The sequence below is a fragment of the Galleria mellonella genome, unplaced genomic scaffold (genome assembly GCF_026898425.1).
Source record: "Galleria mellonella isolate WM207_F2 unplaced genomic scaffold, CSIRO_AGI_GalMel_v1 utg63, whole genome shotgun sequence".
Classification (NCBI taxonomy): Eukaryota; Metazoa; Arthropoda; class Insecta; order Lepidoptera; family Pyralidae; genus Galleria; species Galleria mellonella.
Window position 1 is genome coordinate 15,284,284 of NW_026442130.1, and position 19,719 is coordinate 15,304,002.

Genomic DNA, 19,719 nt, shown 5'->3' on the forward strand with positions numbered 1-19,719 from the left:
GAAATTTTCGGAAAGAATTTCCACTGATATCCATTTTAGAATAATAGTTTGAATCTGAATTCACCGTTTTAGTTTTTGTACTAGTATAGTATATTATCTGAAGTATTTGCTAACGTGTCCCTTAAACCCTGTATAAAAATTGTAAACAGGTTATTCTATAATGTCCATGTTGCTGTCGTGTCTATAGACAACAGTTGGAATCCGTGTGTGGAGGCACAGGCACTAAAGGAAGGGCAAGATCAAATGAAAAACAATATTCAACATTCAAGTTTATTAATTAATAGAACGTGGCTATAACACTGAGCTAACCGACGCGGACGAGCGGCCGCCGCTCGTCCGCGACGTCCGTACTTTGGAATCATTAAATATCTATTTATAAATAAACATAAGATCATTCTTCGACGTGCTTCAATATTATTTACATGAAGATGTGAACTGTTCGCTGCAACGTAACACAAACTATAATTACTCTGACGGGAACAGGCGCGGAGTGAGGGAGCACACACGGCACACACGACACTAAGTAGCCGTAGTCAATGTCGAATGAATAAAATCAAAATTTAACTTATAGGCATTGTCAGTAATGGAGTCTAACGGCCCCATTGCTAGCAATGTACCCTATCAGGTTGACTTGCGCGTGGTTCCCCCTAGAAACACTAGCGATTAATTGTCGAATTCGTCATGATGAGCCAACTGATTTATATTCATTGGGGGAAGGGATTATTAGTAATGTGGACTTTTTTTATAGGTGAAAATGGAATGGTAACCCGCCTGCGCTAATGGGATACGCTGGCGGAGCACCAGTGAAGGGTGATAGATGAGAATGAAAACAGGCCAGTTAGCACATCATGATGAATTCATCAGGAATTAACTATGATAGTTAACAGAGAGAACCGCGAGGAGGTCGACCTGGTTGGGTATATATATTGCTAGCAATGGGATTCTCGTCTCCATTACTAACAATCCCTTTCCCCCAGTATTGTGAACTACTAGTCCAATTGCTAACAATATATCCTGGTAGATCGGTCTCCACGTGGTCCTCCTGGAAGACTGTTTTCATCACGATAGGCTAACTAACCTGCCATTTAATTTTCACCTATCATCCCTCACTAGTGCTACACCAGAGTATATGGTTACATATATCGCAGGCGGGCTGGTTTTTGGGAACAAGAAGAAGTCACACGGGGCCAAATCCGGCGAATAGGGGGTGTTCGGTCACCGTAATGGAATTTTTACTCAAAAACTCACGGACAACAAGAGAGGTGTGGGCAGGGGCATTGTCGTGGTGAAGAATCCAACGCCCCTCTCGCGCCAATTCTGGACGAACTCGTGCCACACGAGCTTTGAGGCGTCTGAGCACATCGACGTAGAATTTTCCATCAACTGTCTGGCCTGGAGGGACGAATTCTTGATGGACAATCCCCCGAACATCGAACTCTTTCTCGGCCCTCTCTGAATCTTTTTAGCCACTTGTGGACGGTTGGTTCCTTCACAGCATCATCCCCATAAACTGTTCTGAGATCGGCAAAAATTTCACGGCCATTCTTGCCGAGTTTCGAGAGAAACTTGATTACGACGCGCTGCTCTTTAACGGAAGCGGGCTCCATGCCGACGGGGTTTCGTTAAGAGGTAACTTCACAGATGGCGTGACAAGCCAGTTCGCACCGCACGGCGGTCAGACCAGAACTGAAGCATTGTTAGGGACATAAGGGAAGGGGTCCTGCGCTTACCTGGCCTCCCCACTCCTCTTTCTCGCATTCCAGAACACTTTTATACGAACTTTCCGGACAGACCTCGTATACTTCTTTTAATAATCTCTATGTAGCTAGATCAATAGACAGATAATTCATGTAGGTTATGTAATGAGCTCCCTGTAGAGGCTTTTACACCATGAGATTCTTCAAAAAGGGGAGTAAAGAGCTTGCTTCAGGGTCAGCAACGCGTGCGTCCCTTGATATTGCAGATGTTCATAGGCTATGGTAATGATGGTAAGCAATCACCATCAGGTGGGCCGTATGCTTGTTTGGCACCTCAGTCGTGTAGAAGAATCAGATCTTGTAAGAAAACAGATTAAATAGATACAAAGAAACATTAGATCGTTGTGCCTCTGTTGTGTGTGCTCCCTGTGGTTACCACGCAAATAGACACAGCACTAAAAATACTCAAAACTAAGTCTTTGGAATTTCTTATTTTAGATAAATAAGGCCCATCCATATTCTCAATAAAGCTAGTTCGAGAGTTATTGCCGACATCCACCACGAGCGGAACAGATGACAATGAAGAGTGCCATAGAGCACCGTGCAATCTATTTTATAACATGCAAAGACAGCAACTCTTTAAACAATAGGAAATGGTGAGAGCCCATTCTCGCCGAAGGAGCACAAATATGGTGACCAAAGGATATGGACTAGTCCAAGGATGTCATAGATTATAAACTGAGCCGCATAGTTGTGTTGGATGTAAGGTCCTTCTCCTATGTTTGAGCATTTTCAACTACTGGTTTCTAGTTCTAGTTTTTATATTCAATGTGCAAATGTCTTCTCTAGCTTTTTTTTAAACCACGAACGTGGCAAACACGTATACATAGCTACGTTCTTTTACTGCTCCACTAATTTTCACTTAGTAATATTTTACATGCACCCGAATAAATTATAAGTATACAATTTTGGGTGCGGCCGACAAATATAAATAGACGAGATTAGTAGTCCATTATTGTCGGCTTATTAAAACCTATCTCTAGAAATGCTTTATAGAATATGGACAGGCCTCGCTAGTTTAAACTAGAGACCACACAATTTAAGCGGCCGGATAATAGCCCTATCTTAATACTCAAAGCGTTTCGTTTTCAACAACGTCATTCCCAACTCGATGCCACGCGCCGATGTGACTGGCACGTGTCATATCAGCATTCAAAATGAACCGCTGCGAGGTGGCGGCTAGTGGCGGCTGGTGACGGCTGGTGGCGGCTGGTGGCGGCGGCCGCGCGCTCGCCACGTCGTATTGTTCCACAAAACGAAGTGCTAATAACGCTACAATAACTTATTACGGTGCGCAGCAGACGCCAACCGCGACTCGTATAATGGGTTTGTTGATCACTTTACAAATATACACTTTTGTAATATTCCACAAACTCTTCATATAAACGATATCGGTTAATATCGGACATCCGGAGGTTTCTACATAAACCGTATCAGTCGGTCCGACGCGGGCACGGCTCCTCGTACGACCACTGCTATAAACGGTCTGCCGACAACTTATGTACATCCCAGATTAATCTACGCTGAACGCTAAAAAGGCTAATCTGAAAATGCGACAACCACCAAAACCATACACGAGCGAAGAAATAAAGAGGATCGCTCCTGGTTACAGAAACAAAACAGGGAACTTTAATCCCGACAAAGTCGAAAAAAAGACTCCGGCGCCCAAACCAAAGAATGTCGTCAAGCCTAATAGAAAAAAAGGTTCCACCGCACACTAAACTCGAAGCGGCTAATACGCCGACTCCACAGAAGAACATCCCAATGTGGGCTAATTCCGTATTTGGAGTTGACGTCTCGGTCAGAGTTACAAGTCAACCTCGAACACACCCCAACGCTCGCACGTTTGGGAAATGTGACTGAGGAGGTATTGTACTCCGCACTAAGCACAGATGACAAAAACATTAACAAATCTCTGTCAAAAAAGATGTTAATGTATTACTCAACCTCATTTTCGTGGTCGAAATTATTAGATGTAAAGTCAAAACGAGTATAAGCCTCGCTGATCACATTAGAATAGAATAGAAATCATTTATTCAAATAAACTTACATTGAAGCACTTTTGAAAAGTCATTACATTTTTTTTTAATTTACCGCTCGTTCGGAAAGCTGTCTCATCACAAGAAGAACGAGCAAGAAACTTGCGTGATGCTCTTTTAAATAATTTTATTATTATTTTACATTTTTAAGTTTAATTGTGTGAATACAAACCACCAATTAGCACTAATTCAATTAAATACTCAAAAAGAAAAAAAAATTGAATACATAACCAACTGGTTAAACAATTAATAAGAGGAAATCAGTCATAGTGATTAGAGCAGACCAGTCCCTACAAGCAGCACCCGTTCACGAGTATGACGGATGAGCCAGCCATCACTGCGCTCGACCATATTTTAGGGAGCCCAATGACCCGGCCCACCACGCCGCCACAAGTCTGGACATTTTAGTGAGCATGACTACTCAAAACACTAGACCACGTCAAAGCTACTCACAATTGCCATCTGATAGTTATAGTATTCACATTTTACATAAGAATGCATGCGGCAATTAATACAAAAAACCGCTACGCTTTCATATTTCTAAAATTAATCAATTAAATCAAGAAAGCAATGAGAAAAAAAAAATATAACGTTGTATGCTAATAAACTAATTATTTACTTGATATGTTGTCATCTATGAATTCGTCTATCCTGTAATAGGCTTTCTTACATAAAAATTTCAAATATAATACTGCTAAGCGATGAATGAGCAGGAATTGTCCGTCCCGCAGTCACTCTATCTATATTTGAAAGCGGTTGGTCATGTCAAAGATAAAACCGGCAAAATGGTATATCTAGCAGACCACAATCTGCCAGTCACGGTAGCTCAAGGCATAGAAAGATATCTAGCTACCCAGATCGATATGGACACACACAAGATATTTGAGGGGATTCCATGCCTCGGAGTGTGTGGAGATGTATTGATGGCACAAAGCACTCAAAATAATGTCGCACCAAATATAAGACTCATACTACAACCGGGAATGACTGCAACGCAAAATCTGGCAGGATTCTTTGAACAGGCAGGATCAGTCAAAGAGGAAATTCGCATCCAGCTGGATGCTTTAGGAACCACAGAACAGGTCTTTTCAGAGTTCGTCAATAATTCCAGACCTAAGTAGACGTTAAGGAACGAAAAACTCATAGTTGAAAGTATGACAAGTGAAGGGGACGCAGTCCAATTCATACGGGTACCTTTATAAAGGCTCGATCACAAACTATTATAGATTTAACTCTTACATCTGTTGGTATTTCGGAATCTATTTGTGACTAGGGTGTATCCAAAGAATATCATGCTCAGACCATAGACGGATCGATTCTCCGTTAATATGGAGTTACCCAAACAACAGCCTAGGGACTGACCAACATAAATTTCTTAAACTGGTCAGAGAAAATTTTGATAATCAACTGCCACTATTAAATGATTTGGCTGGACAACAGCGCAAACTACACCACGTCCATTTTAACCTCTAACTATGAACAACAACAACCACAAAACAACACAAGAAACGAATACCCCGGAGAAACGGCCGTTCACGTAATCCTGGAATGTGAAGCTGTGACCCCCTCGTTTGAAATCCTCGGAACGGTGAGGTCGCTCAGTGAGGCCTGTGAAGATCCCAAGAAGCTCTTTAAATTACAACTTATGTACATCGAGAGACAGACAGTTAAATATGCTATACTATAGGCGACACCTATATGTTGTTTATGAATCGTAAGATTTATTTATAAATCGAATTACAGTGCAGCACTGTTAGTCCAGAACCATCCATTCCGCTCTGCAGCCGCGAACCGCACTACACTTGCACTCCGCTTGAACTGCGGCCGCCAGGGGGCGTCGCAAGCGAGGACGCCCTCGAGCCACAGTATCGATGACCACGTTACCGCATCTAGGCGATTGCCACTGGACCTCTACTCTATAGTAAATAATAATAATAATAAATAAAAAATTTAGAATTGATAATTTTGCTTATCATCGAGTCCAGGAACAAACGCAACTAAACAACAATTAATTTGGCATAACATCTAATATTACTGTAAGACTAGCGCCATATTAAGCGGATCTTCCTGGGAGTATATCGAAGCATTTTTATATTCTATGATCAGAGACATGACAAGAATGTTCCGTTTATTTTTGCAAAAACTTGTGATTCGTGCACGGATCCATCGACGTCCACATATTCTAACATACAACGCGTCACATTAGGCGAACAATACATGTAGAGTGCGCGTGGCCGACACACGGAAGATCGGGGACAGAATATCCGTTAATAGGCGTAACAATATAGTAATAACAAAAACGCGTAACAAAATGTACGATCATATAGACAAGTGTATTGTCTATAACACACTACACGCGTCTATTTAAACTGAACGTTCGATTTGAATTCCATCACTACGAGTTGGCTTGGTGCAGGAATGGGGTGCAGTGGCTAGCTTCACGTCGTACAGCGGCAGCTCAGCGAGCATTTGGACCGCAGGGGACCGCGCGTGGCTTCACAAGAACCGCACGTGGACGTGGGGGCCGCATGTGGTCGCGGGGGGACAACACGTGGCGGCGGGCATACTGCGCTCCACTACAGTTGGTGATGCTGGAATGTGAGGGGCGGCGAGCGGCAGTTCCACTTCCATATTACGCCCAGATCTGTGAAATAATATTATTGATAAATATCTTTATCAGTATAATGTATATATACTTTTTATAATAAAAGTGCAAATGTATGAGCTGCACGCGCGTGACGCGGTGCTCGTGCAGGGGCCGGGCGGGGCGGGTGGGGCGGGTGGGGCGGGTGGGGAGGGTGTGGGCGCTGTACCCGCAGCGTGGCGTCCCAGGAGGCGGTGGCGAGCGCGGTGCCGTCGGGCGCGAGCTGCACGCGCGTGACGCGGTGCTCGTGCAGGGGCCGGGCGGGGCGGGCGGGGCGGGTGGGGCGGGTGGGGCGGGTGGGGCGGGTGGGGAGGGTGTGGGCGCTGTACCCGCAGCGTGGCGTCCCAGGAGGCGGTGGCGAGCGCGGTGCCGTCGGGCGCGAGCTGCACGCGCGTGACGCGGTGCTCGTGCAGGGGCCGGGCGGGGCGGGTGGGGCGGGTGGGGCGGGTGGGGAGGGTGTGGGCGCTGTACCCGCAGCGTGGCGTCCCAGGAGGCGGTGGCGAGCGCGGTGCCGTCGGGCGCGAGCTGCACGCGCGTGACGCGGTGCTCGTGCAGGGGCCGGGCGGGGCGGGCGGGGCGGGTGGGGCGGGTGGGGCGGGTGGGGCGGGTGGGGAGGGTGTGGGCGCTGTACCCGCAGCGTGGCGTCCCAGGAGGCGGTGGCGAGCGCGGTGCCGTCGGGCGCGAGCTGCACGCGCGTGACGCGGTGCTCGTGCAGGGGCCGGGCGGGGCGGGTGGGGCGGGTGGGGCGGGTGGGGAGGGTGTGGGCGCTGTACCCGCAGCGTGGCGTCCCAGGAGGCGGTGGCGAGCGCGGTGCCGTCGGGCGCGAGCTGCACGCGCGTGACGCGGTGCTCGTGCAGGGGCCGGGCGGGGCGGGTGGGGCGGGTGGGGAGGGTGTGGGCGCTGTACCCGCAGCGTGGCGTCCCAGGAGGCGGTGGCGAGCGCGGTGCCGTCGGGCGCGAGCTGCACGCGCGTGACGCGGTGCTCGTGCAGGGGCCGGGCGGGGCGGGTGGGGCGGGTGGGGCGGGTGGGGAGGGTGTGGGCGCTGTACCCGCAGCGTGGCGTCCCAGGAGGCGGTGGCGAGCGCGGTGCCGTCGGGCGCGAGCTGCACGCGCGTGACGCGGTGCTCGTGCAGGGGCCGGGCGGGGCGGGTGGGGCGGGTGGGGCGGGTGGGGAGGGTGTGGGCGCTGTACCCGCAGCGTGGCGTCCCAGGAGGCGGTGGCGAGCGCGGTGCCGTCGGGCGCGAGCTGCACGCGCGTGACGCGGTGCTCGTGCAGGGGCCGGGCGGGGCGGGTGGGGCGGGTGGGGCGGGTGGGGAGGGTGTGGGCGCTGTACCCGCAGCGTGGCGTCCCAGGAGGCGGTGGCGAGCGCGGTGCCGTCGGGCGCGAGCTGCACGCGCGTGACGCGGTGCTCGTGCAGGGGCCGGGCGGGGCGGGTGGGGCGGGTGGGGCGGGTGGGGAGGGTGTGGGCGCTGTACCCGCAGCGTGGCGTCCCAGGAGGCGGTGGCGAGCGCGGTGCCGTCGGGCGCGAGCTGCACGCGCGTGACGCGGTGCTCGTGCAGGGGCCGGGCGGGGCGGGTGGGGCGGGTGGGGCGGGTGGGGAGGGTGTGGGCGCTGTACCCGCAGCGTGGCGTCCCAGGAGGCGGTGGCGAGCGCGGTGCCGTCGGGCGCGAGCTGCACGCGCGTGACGCGGTGCTCGTGCAGGGGCCGGGCGGGGCGGGTGGGGCGGGTGGGGCGGGTGGGGAGGGTGTGGGCGCTGTACCCGCAGCGTGGCGTCCCAGGAGGCGGTGGCGAGCGCGGTGCCGTCGGGCGCGAGCTGCACGCGCGTGACGCGGTGCTCGTGCAGGGGCCGGGCGGGGCGGGTGGGGCGGGTGGGGCGGGTGGGGAGGGTGTGGGCGCTGTACCCGCAGCGTGGCGTCCCAGGAGGCGGTGGCGAGCGCGGTGCCGTCGGGCGCGAGCTGCACGCGCGTGACGCGGTGCTCGTGCAGGGGCCGGGCGGGGCGGGTGGGGCGGGTGGGGAGGGTGTGGGCGCTGTACCCGCAGCGTGGCGTCCCAGGAGGCGGTGGCGAGCGCGGTGCCGTCGGGCGCGAGCTGCACGCGCGTGACGCGGTGCTCGTGGCCGCACAGCACGCACACGCGCGCCGCACGCAGCGCGTCCCACGCGCACGCCGTGTAGTCGCTGTAGCCCGCGAACAGCAGCCGCCCGCTCACTGACCATTCCACCGAGTTCACGCCGAAGATTATGCTCTCCTTCGTGTACCGCGCCACCTGCCGACCGACAAGAGCGACCGATTCACTCACGATTCCCATTCAATGTAAAAATAAGCATGCAGCAGAAAATGCAGGCCGGCGATACTGACCTCGCGGTCGGCGCGCAGGTCGAAGAGGCGGCAGCAGGAGTCGTCGGAGCCGGACGCGAGCGAGTCGCCCGAGGGGTGGTACTTGACGCTGTTGACGTCGGAGTGGTGAGTGTCGAAGGCCTGCACGGCCTGGCCCGTGCGCATGTCCCAGACGAGCACGGCGCGGTCGCAGCCGCCGGACACGAAGGTGTCGCCCATGTCGGAGGGCGCCAGGTCGAGCGCCATCACGTCGGCCGCGTGAGCCTGGAAGCTCTGCAGCAGCTGGCCCGACTCCACGTCCCAGAGCGCGCAGGTGCCGTCGCCGCTGCCCGTGAGGATCTGGCGGTCCGTGTTGGGAAACAGGCAGCACGACATGTACGACGTGTGCGTCGCCACCGTCCGCTTCCGCGACGCCGGCTCCTCCTCACCCAGCGGGAACACCGTCACCTTGTTGTCCAGGCCCCTGCGCACACGGCACCCACGTAACTCGCTCTCGCATTTACTACATTATCATTATATCAAATATTTGAGACAACAAATAATTAAAGACTGTGTCCCACAAAGAAAAAACAACTTCGATTGTGAAAAACCAGCTATTTTGATCTAAAAATTAAACTATTGAAAGAATTTTGATTAAATCTCTATGTCCAATCTGTAGCCTATTCGTAAGAATTTTCCAAACGTATGTAGAACTCATGGAGTTATGAGGTAACAAACATAAAAAAAAATACAACTAAATTGGGAACCTCCTTCTTTTTTAAATCGGTCGAAAACAGAATGCATGTACTGCTTACCCCGCAGCGACCATGTTCCCAGAGGGTGCATATGCACATGCCATGACCCAAGTGCTAGGCATCGCAATGGTATGCTCCTTGGTGGCAGTGAAGCCATCCCAGACGATCACTTTGCCATCCTGTGCAACAACATATCAACATCGTCAAAACGGATATGATTAAAAGATGAATAAAAAAACATTAGCCGCGTTTAATATTAACTCGTATATTCAACACGGCCAATATTTAATATTGCTGCATGTCGTCAAATACACTGCCGGTCAAATACAAAGTTTGAGACCACTAGTAAAAATTTTTATTATTAGTACATATTTCCAAAACATTGGTGAAAAAAAAGGAATATGCATACCTTCATATTTTATTTATAAAGATTCCCTAAAAGCTTATTCTTTTTTTATACAACTTAGAATGGCAAACAAGCTGACGGCCCACCTGATGGAAAGTGGTAACCGTCGCCGATAGACATGAGCAGTATTATGGACATAACAGAGTATACTGTTTCGCCCATGATACCCCCCATACGTTGCCATTCCTGAGGACTCAAGTGTTTTTCCTCTATACCCAGTAAATTCACGCCATATCCCGCCCTTCAAACCGAAACACAGTCATGCAAACACAATTGCTTTACGGTTGAAACACGAATGGGACAGAAGTATCCAAGCAATCGACTTTTGTACAAAGTCTCCCTCTGGTGGTCTTTTGTATATAAGGCAAAAAAGGGCAATAAACAAACATTGTTCCCAAACTTTCCAATGTGAGCCGAGGAAGAGCTAATCCGATAATCCATTATAAAAATTCTATTACAGGGGGCCTACCATGAAAAGAAATTCCGAAGTTTCGGACTCAATTTCGTGTTTTTGTTCATACCTAAATCGGCCCAGTAAATGGAGCTTAACATTTTGTTTGTCATAAATCCTACCATAAAAGTTTAAAGGAATAATATTTTAATATTTTTACTGTTTTTAACGGGTAAGTATTATGTAATTTTAACATCAAATTTGTGTTTCGTTCAGCTCCGAAATTTAGGAAAACATTTCATGGTAGGTCCTCTGCATTGTCGCAACTGACACTTTTTTTTTATTTTACGTCAACTTTCAATGCAATTGTTCTAAATTCTTAAAATATTTCCAATGCTTATTTAAAGTCGGTATTTTCAGGGTTATCTACGAATATCCGCAGTTAGTTAAAATGGGAAAAGTTCGCGAAATTAGTATTGAAACGCGATCTGCTATCGTTGTTCTCCATAATGAAGACAAATCTGAACGTGAGATTGCATCTCAACTTAAAATATCGAAGTCTTGTGTTCATCATCAGGAGCCCAAGAGCTACGACTTCTAGTGAAAACAAATTTATTGTGATAACCAGCAAACGAAATAGACACATACACCCAGAAATTCGTGTTGAAGTAAACAAATCTCGGGAAAAACCTGTGTCTACAGTGCAATGACGATTGCGAGACGCCAAGTGGTTTAGTTCGCGTTGCTGTTCGGAAACCACTTCTAAAACGGCAAAATAAGCAAAAACTGTTGCAATGTGTTCTAGCCCATCGAAACTGGACTGAAGAAGATTTTAAGTGCTATGGAGTGACAAATCTAAAGTTGAAATAGTCAGGGCAAATAGAAGAATTTTTGTTCGACATTTTGCTGAAGAAAAGACGATGCCACAGTGTGTAATCTCGATTGTCAAGCATGGTGGTGGATCTGTTATAGTTGATAGTTGTTTAGAGAATGTATTTTTGGTATACAAACAAAAGTTACAAGAACTGGCTATTTGTTCACAGTTTTTGCACAAATTACATTACATTTTCATTGAATTAGCAAGATTAACTTTCAGCCAACATTATCATGTAACATTCATACTATTATTTATCTATATTTAATCATTTTAGTTCTTAATGATTCCTTTTTTAAAAAAAAATGTATATATATATATATATATCTCATGGAGACAACGTTTACTGTACCACATCACTTACACACACACACACACACACGCACGCACGCACGCACGCACGCACGCACGCACGCACGCACGCACGCACGCACGCACGCACGCACGCACGCACGCACGCACGCACGCACGCACGCACGCACGCACGCACACACACAATTATTTTTTGTATTTATTCATTAAAAATAATTATAACATTATAACAGCAAAAGCGAAATCAATGTTATAAATCTAGTGTGCTAACATACAAAGTTACAATAAATATGTATATTTAACCGGACTAGATATTTGTGAGCCACTTCTAATATTTTCAGCAGGCTACTACCAAAAATATCAATGATGTTTATAATATTATTTAATAGCCATATAAAGTATATTATTATTACTGTATTGTACTCAATATATATACATGGATTTAATATATAAAATAGCCAAAGATAATTAGAAATCAATTTTTTATTCTCCATTTTTATGACAATTTTATTTATTCTTTATTTGAAATTAAAAAATATAATAAAAAGTTTTTATGCTAGTATTAATTTTTGTTGGAGTTTCCAACATGCTCGCCACACCAGCGGTTTATTAGTGGATCAATTACCAGAACAGTAACATGTGCTGCACATCATATAACATATAACAGAAAATGTCTTTACTTCATACTAATACAACTTGCATAAACATAACAAAACCATAAAAATATTACAGTTGATGGTTATATTAGTAAATCCAATATGTATAGTGATGTATAGTAAATCCAATATGTGATTACATTACAATAAGTATAATAATAACAAATTGTATAAATAACTAAACAATTGCAAATAACATATTCTTACTTCCCTTTATCATTATAAATTAAAAGAAAAAGAAAGTAGTTTAAAATGAGCAAATAATAATTAAATTTAGGCATCATTTATAGGAAGAATACATATACCAGATAAGGAACGTTTATAAGTTTTACCATTAGGTGTTACAACTTCGAAAGCTCTAACCTCCCCATCTCTACCTGGAAAAATCTTACTTATTCTAGCCATAGGCCAGTGCAAAGGAGGATTGTTTGGGTCCTTGAGTATCACCAACATTCCTACTGTTACATTAGGATAACTTTTTTGCCATTTGGATCTAAACTGCAAAGCATTTAAATAGTACTTATGCCATATTTTCCAAAAACATTGTTTTAAATGTTCACATTGTTTCCAAAAACTTAGTCTGTTAATAGGTAAATCTGATACATCATTTTCAGGATAAGCTACAATAGCATTGCCAGTCAAGAAATGACCGGGAGTTAAATAACTAAAATCCGTTATATCAGAACTCATAGTTAAAATAGGCCTTGAATTTAAGACACCCTCTATCTGCCTCTGCCTTCAATTTAAAGCAAACAGTTATTATCTTAACTTGTCGCATGCCATTAATCAGCCAGTACCTTTGATTAAGACTCGAAAGGAGCAACTTCGGACCTGCATGAAATAATCTCTAATATGTTCATTCTGAATTATAAGTTCGGTTATTCTCGATTGCTTCGGTAAAACAATAGGATGTTTTTGATTATAAGATATTTCAGCATTATGAAGCCTTCCACCTACCCTTATTAGACCGTGCTTATCCAGGAAAAAAAAGAGGTTTTAAAATACCCTCTACATCTTTGCTTTCAGTCAACGATTTTATTTCCTTGCTAAAATGGATACTTTGTTCTTGTTTAATAATGTTTTGCAATGACTGTTGCAATTCCTTCGTAGTTAAATAATTACATTTGATCTGATCATTTTTATTTTTAAGATTATGACAAAATCTTAATATGTAGGCTAACACTCTGACCACTTTATTTATATCCGAGTACTTATCTATAAGCTGATAGATATCACTCTTTATTTGTGTTGAGACGGATACTACCTTAGAGGAATCTACAGCTGCACCAGAATTCTTCAATTCAGGTAAGTCAATAGGTAAGGAAGCCTTGTTTGTAAAATTGTACCTATTGTCTTTTATAAACTCTGGTCCGTCCCACCATAGAGAGCAGGATGGTAATTCTTTTGGATCTATACCTCTACTTATTAAATCGGCTGGATTTTTCTTTGTATTAACATAATTCCATTGAAATTGTACAGTTTTTTCTGTAATCACTTTTACTCGGTTAGCCACATATGCTTGTAAATTAAAAATATCAGTATTCAACCAACCTAAAACAATCTTAGAATCGGTAAAGAGATAAATATTATCAATTGAAAGTTTGAGCTGTAACGTTTCATATGTCCTTCATACTAGACTTGATAGCAATAAGGCCGCATTTAACTCTAATCGTGGTATCGTTATTGGTTTCGTAAACGAATTAATTCTGGACTTCGCACATAAAAGAAACATGCGCACATTACAATCAGAGTCTACCGTTCTAAGATATACACAGCATCCGTAGTCTATTTTACTTGAGGCATCAGCAAAGCCGTTCAATTGCACAGCCTTAGAACCTAATGGAATTGGTATATTTCTATTAATATGAATAGGTTCCATTGCCTTGAGACCGTCAATAAAAAACAACCATTCTTCTTTAACATGATCGGAGGGAGAAGCATCCCAACTAATACCTTCAGCCCACAGTTTCTGCATAATAATCTTTGCCTTTACTATAATTGGACACACAAATCCAAGTGGATCATAAAACTTAGCAATACAGCTTAAAATTGACTTTTTTGTTACCGATTTTATATCAATAGTTTGTGGGCATGTGATATTAAACCAATCATTCTTTACATCTAGATTTAAACCTAATACTTTCATGCTATAATTATCCCTTTGTAACTCTAGCTCGTCAAAATATTGTTTACTAATTGGAACATCAGAAAAATTTCTGGATCATTAGCTGACCATTTATGTGTTTCAAAACTTCCTTTTTGTAGCAAAGATTGCAGTTGTTGTTTAGCTTCTTTTATTTCAGTAAGATCTGATGACGAATAGAGGATATCATCGACATAAGTATAGTTTCGCAATATAAATGAAGCTATAGGAAATTCTTGACCAAATAGTTTAGTAAGTAAACAACGAGTTGATAAATAACTTGAACTTTTCATACCGTACGTAACAGTATTTAAACGTATACATTTTATTGCCTCATCAGGATTATTTCGCCAAAGAATATTTTAAAGAGCTGTGTTTGGGATTCACTAGAATATTCCTAAACATACGCCTTATATCCGTGGAAAACGTATATTTACCAATTCGGAACAATAAAATTACATCAAAAAGCTCTTTCTGGACTGAAGGTCCATTCAGTAATAAATCGTTTAATGAAACCTTTTTATTCGTCTTCATTGAGGCATCAAAAACGACTCTTGTACGAGTAGTTTTACTCGTAAAAAATATACAGCATCTTTGTCAAAATCATAGAAATCAAAGTTAATAAAATCGCCATAACCTAGCTCTACATATTCATGAATAAATTTGTTATACTCTGACAATAGATTAATATTCTTTTGTAAACGCCTTTCCAAACTTAAAAATCGATGCCAAGCTAAAACAAAAGAATTGCCCAAGTAATTATGAATTTCATTATCCTCGACTTTAAGAGGTAAATTCACCTCGAATCTATTATCAATCAATTCTAAAGAATTCTGAAAGATAGTTTCAGCTAACTCTTGTTCACTTTGATTCTCAGAAAAGGTTTGTGGTACACTCTCAGCTTCCCAAAATAATTTGATATTATCATTGATTTTAGGATCGCATTTAATACATAATAGCGATGTTACTTGTTTTGAAGCTTGCTGATATTCAAGCATTGAACCACCAATAATATGTCCAAAGCGTGTATTGATAATGCAGGGCGTAATGTCATCTTGACTAGGTAGCGGCCGGTGCAGATTTCGAGACCGCGGTCGCTCAGGCACATTGGGCATTATCACATGGAAAAATATGTCAGCACCCATTAAGAGATTTATTTCAGATGGAACATCAAATTGATCATCTGCCAACACTATATTGGGAGGTAACTTCAATTGCCGAATATCAAGTTTTGTTTGTGGATGCTTGCAGGTAATTTTTTCGACCACATAAAAATTGACAGTCATATTAAAAGAAGAATTCACAGAATGTATGTTTAATGGAATACAATATCTTGTATTATTCTGAACATTGCCTACACCTATTATATTTGTATTGTTGGGTGTTGGAGTTAAATCCAATTGCTGGATTAACTTGCTCGTAGCGAGGGAGGCTTGTGAACCTGTATCTAAAATCGCCTTCACTATTATCGTCTTTTTATCCTTTGTGAATAATTTCACTTGTACTGTGGGAAGCAAAACCTTAGAATCGTGGCCCTTGGATAATAAGGAATCAGGACCTTCGTCACATTCGTCATGATGAACTAGTGAATTGTGTGCCTTTTTGCACTGATCGCATTTGAAATGAAATTTGCATTTTCCATTGTGCTTATTCAAACAAATCAGACATAATTTATTATCTTTACAGAATTTATAGCGTTCCACAGAACACGGGAAAATAATTTATGATTGTTGGACTTACAGTAATGACACGTCACCGCCTTCTCACCAGCAGACGCTACGTTGATTGATAAACCCTTGGCTTTTGTAGATGGCATCGCAGTTGACGGCGCAGCGTTCTCCAATGCAAGTGCCCTCCTCTCAAGATACTCGATGAAGTACTTAACGCTGTGTTCCTCGGCAGTATCTCTTTCCATTTGATACGACCGAGCCGTGTATGTATCTAACTTACGATTAAGAATACAAACAATTATTGGATCCCAAGTTTCAACCTTCACATCTAAATTTTGCAGAGCAGCCAAAGTCTGCTTAAGACTCGCTACAAAATTTCGAATGTTTTCAGGGGTTGATTTGACAAACGCAGGTAAGTCTAGTAATTGACCGATATGTTCATTTACAATACGATATCTATTGTTATATCTTTCCTCCATTAATTGTCTAGCTTGATCATAGCTACTGGCTGTTAATGGTAAGTTCTTAATAAGATCATATGGTTCGTTTTTTAAATAAGACCTAAGATAATACAACTTCTGAACATTATCTAATGTTAAGTCATTATGAATCAGTGAAGTAAACAATAATTGAAACGCTACATATTCAACATAATTACCAGAAAATATGGACATTTGAATCGCGGGCAACTTAGTTTTTGATCGTGCAATAGTACTAACATGACCTTTAGAGTCCTCTACACTAGAAGTCTTACGGCTAATCACTTCATTAAGAACGGTAAGAGTATATAGATATTTATCTTCAACAGCTGCTACGTCCTCGTCATCATCTGCTCGCATTGAAAGAATCCGCATATTAAATCCTTCATATTCATAGAAGGCTGTGAGCAGTCTTTCTTTACGCGTTGTAAGGGCCTGTAAGGTACTTTCTTCTAATTCAGACTCGTTGCTAACAAAACTGTGAAGACGAGTAATCGCCCCTTTAACATAGCCTCGCGAGGCGTGTAGTGAAGTTTCACTATCAGTGGCCATTGCACGACGATTGCCACAAAATTAAAATATGTAGATATAATGGAAAATGTTCAAATGTATTTATTGAATATAATAATCGTGGTTTCCACCTCGTGTCATGAATGAATTTGCCGCTGTTCGATGTATATTTTTCTCGCAGGTCAACTGAGATAATCGCTTGCCGTCGTCTATATAAATCTCTTATTTGACAACTAAAGAAATTGTAATTACCACTCGGAGAAATATATAATATTTACTTGTAAACTTCAACAAAATTGCAGTCGCCTGTCGAACGCACGGAGGAGAATAGATTTCATATATGTTGTATTCTTGAAACAATGGCGCTTCTTGTATCCACGTATATTGAACTGAGATTTTTTGTGATTCACTGTTTCTTGCCTTATGATGCTCGAAATGGACCAAATTTGTATTGTACTCAATATATATACATGGATTTAATATATAAAATAGCCAAAGATAATTAGAAATACAATTTTTTATTCTCCATTTTTATGACAATTTTATTTATTCTTTATTTGAAATTAAAAAAATATAATAAAAAGTTTTTATGCTAGTATTAATTTTTGTTGGAGTTTCCAACAATTATTATACTGTGTGAGTTCCTTAACTTGCACAGTACGGTATAAATAATATTATATTATTAAATAATTAATAATATGCTCCCTTGAGCGTGCTGAAGTAGGTTAGTTCTTACTGGCGGAACATTAAACATAACCGGATTACGGCATGCACTAACATAAGCATTCTGTACCCGCAGTTGGACTATCTCTAGCACTTGTGAGTGATGTACCCATCTACGTAACACACTTACAACATATATTTAATATAACATACTCACCTGTGAAGAGGAAACAATGTGCCGCTTGTCAGGCGACCAGTCAGAACAGAGCACCTTGGCCTGGTGGCCTTTAAGCACGCGTCTCAGCTTCAGGTTGGGGAAGTTGATTGCCTCCAGCCGCTCCGCCACACATGACACTAATGTACACAAAGTAACATCATCAACAACAAGCATGCCACTCATACCTGCAGTCTCGCACTGCAATCAGGAAGAACTTTTATTTATTATTTTTTATTTACTACTTTTTTTGGAAAGGTATATATACCATATATATATATATATATATATATATATATATATATATATATATATATATATATACCACAAAAAGTAAATAATCACTATGTTACAGTATTTAGCATCTCTTCTTCTATTATACAATTATCTTCTTATACAATTATATTAATTTCATTGTTTGATAATTATTTTTACAACTTCAAGTGCATTAATATTATTTTTTTAAATATTCTTAAATAATATAACTATATATTAATATTAGATTTTTTTATTATTTAGATACCACAATGTATACCATAGTTGTTATAAAAATAGATAAGTACCTAGTAGACACAATTATGACAAATATGAACTAAAATTTATATTCAATATTTAACTTCCTGTATATTTGACTTTAAAGATAAGTAAATTTAAAAAAATATAATTTTGTTTTAATATAAACGAGGTAGATAATTATTATATATATTACATTTCATTGATAATAGTGTTACTTTCCAATTACAAAAAGTTTACAGTCACAATAAGCAACTCTCCTGTTTCACAATTGACTTCATTATAATAATGCAATTTTTTTTTTTATTTCAGATCATTTAAAATACTCCATACAATTTGCTAATTAATTTACTATATAAGGCAAACGATTATAATTAATGCAGGTGAGTACTCACGAGTGACATCATTGAGCTTCTGTCGTTCCTCCTCCAATTTCTGTTTAAGTGCTTCAGCTTCTCGCAACAGCGACTCTAGCGTCTCCTCAGGGCTTGCAGCAACCGCTGTGTCAGCCGCCATCCTGCCACAAACCAGCTTCACACCACTAATAACTTACACCCTTTACCACCGCATTGTCATTAAATAAGAGCATCTACAGGAGCGTCCTATCATTAATGCAACATTTGAGTTTTAATAGGCTATATACCCCAACAAGAATATAAATGAAAGGATTTATTGTATTTTCTTTTAAAGCAAAAAACCACAAAAGCAAAACTCATAGATATTGAATCGATAACAGTACGATACGATTGAAGATTGACAAGTTAACGTCAGTCTTAAAAAATCAGTCGTTACAAATAAATGTCAGACCATCATAAAACTCATTAGAGAAACTTTTTTTTTAATGGATAATAATGAAATGGTAATCCTGCTTGCGCTATCAGTATACGCTAGCGGGCACCAGGCAAGGGATTATAGGTGACGATTAAATCAGGGATCCTACCATTAAATGAAATTCCCAATTTTCGTGTTTAATTTCGTGTTTTTGTTCGTACCTAAATCGACCCAGTAAATGGAGCTTAACGTTTCATTCATCATAAATCCTATCCTAATAATCCAGAGGAATGATATTTTAATATCTTTAAAATTTTAAACGGCATATATTATGTATTTTTAAAATGAAATTTCTATTTCGTTCGTCCCGGAAATTTTGGAAAATCTTTCATGGTAGGCCCTCTAGTCATTTAGCCCATCGTGACGAATTCCACTGAATTAACCACGATGGTTTCCAGTGGGAACCGCGTGGAGGTTGACCTGATAGGGTGTATTGCTAGTAATGGGTCTATTAGATCCCATCACGAACAATCCCCTACCGTATTGCCGTTAGGTAGGTACCATAAACATATTATAATAATGATAGGTACCATAAAGACTAAACTGTA

The 19,719-nt window shown here is 42.6% G+C and overlaps 2 protein-coding genes across 2 annotated transcripts; both read right to left on the minus strand.

The window, feature by feature from the left end:
• Positions 1-256: 256 nt before the first annotated feature.
• On the minus strand, positions 257-19,099 carry LOC116413059 (guanine nucleotide-binding protein subunit beta-5). Its single transcript, XM_052899768.1, has 6 exons — positions 18,736-19,099; positions 17,831-17,967; positions 9,570-9,688; positions 8,797-9,238; positions 8,474-8,704; positions 257-6,440 (listed from the first exon to the last, which is right to left on the minus strand). The coding sequence occupies exons 1-6, from the start codon at positions 18,854-18,856 to the stop codon at positions 6,429-6,431; spliced, it is 1,062 nt and encodes a 353-aa protein (XP_052755728.1). The 5' UTR covers positions 18,857-19,099; the 3' UTR covers positions 257-6,428.
• On the minus strand, positions 14,887-17,823 carry LOC128201792 (uncharacterized). Its single transcript, XM_052899770.1, has one exon. It carries the CDS (start codon positions 16,990-16,992, stop codon positions 15,952-15,954), a length of 1,041 nt encoding a protein of 346 aa, XP_052755730.1. The 5' UTR covers positions 16,993-17,823; the 3' UTR covers positions 14,887-15,951.
• Positions 19,100-19,719: the final 620 nt, after the last annotated feature.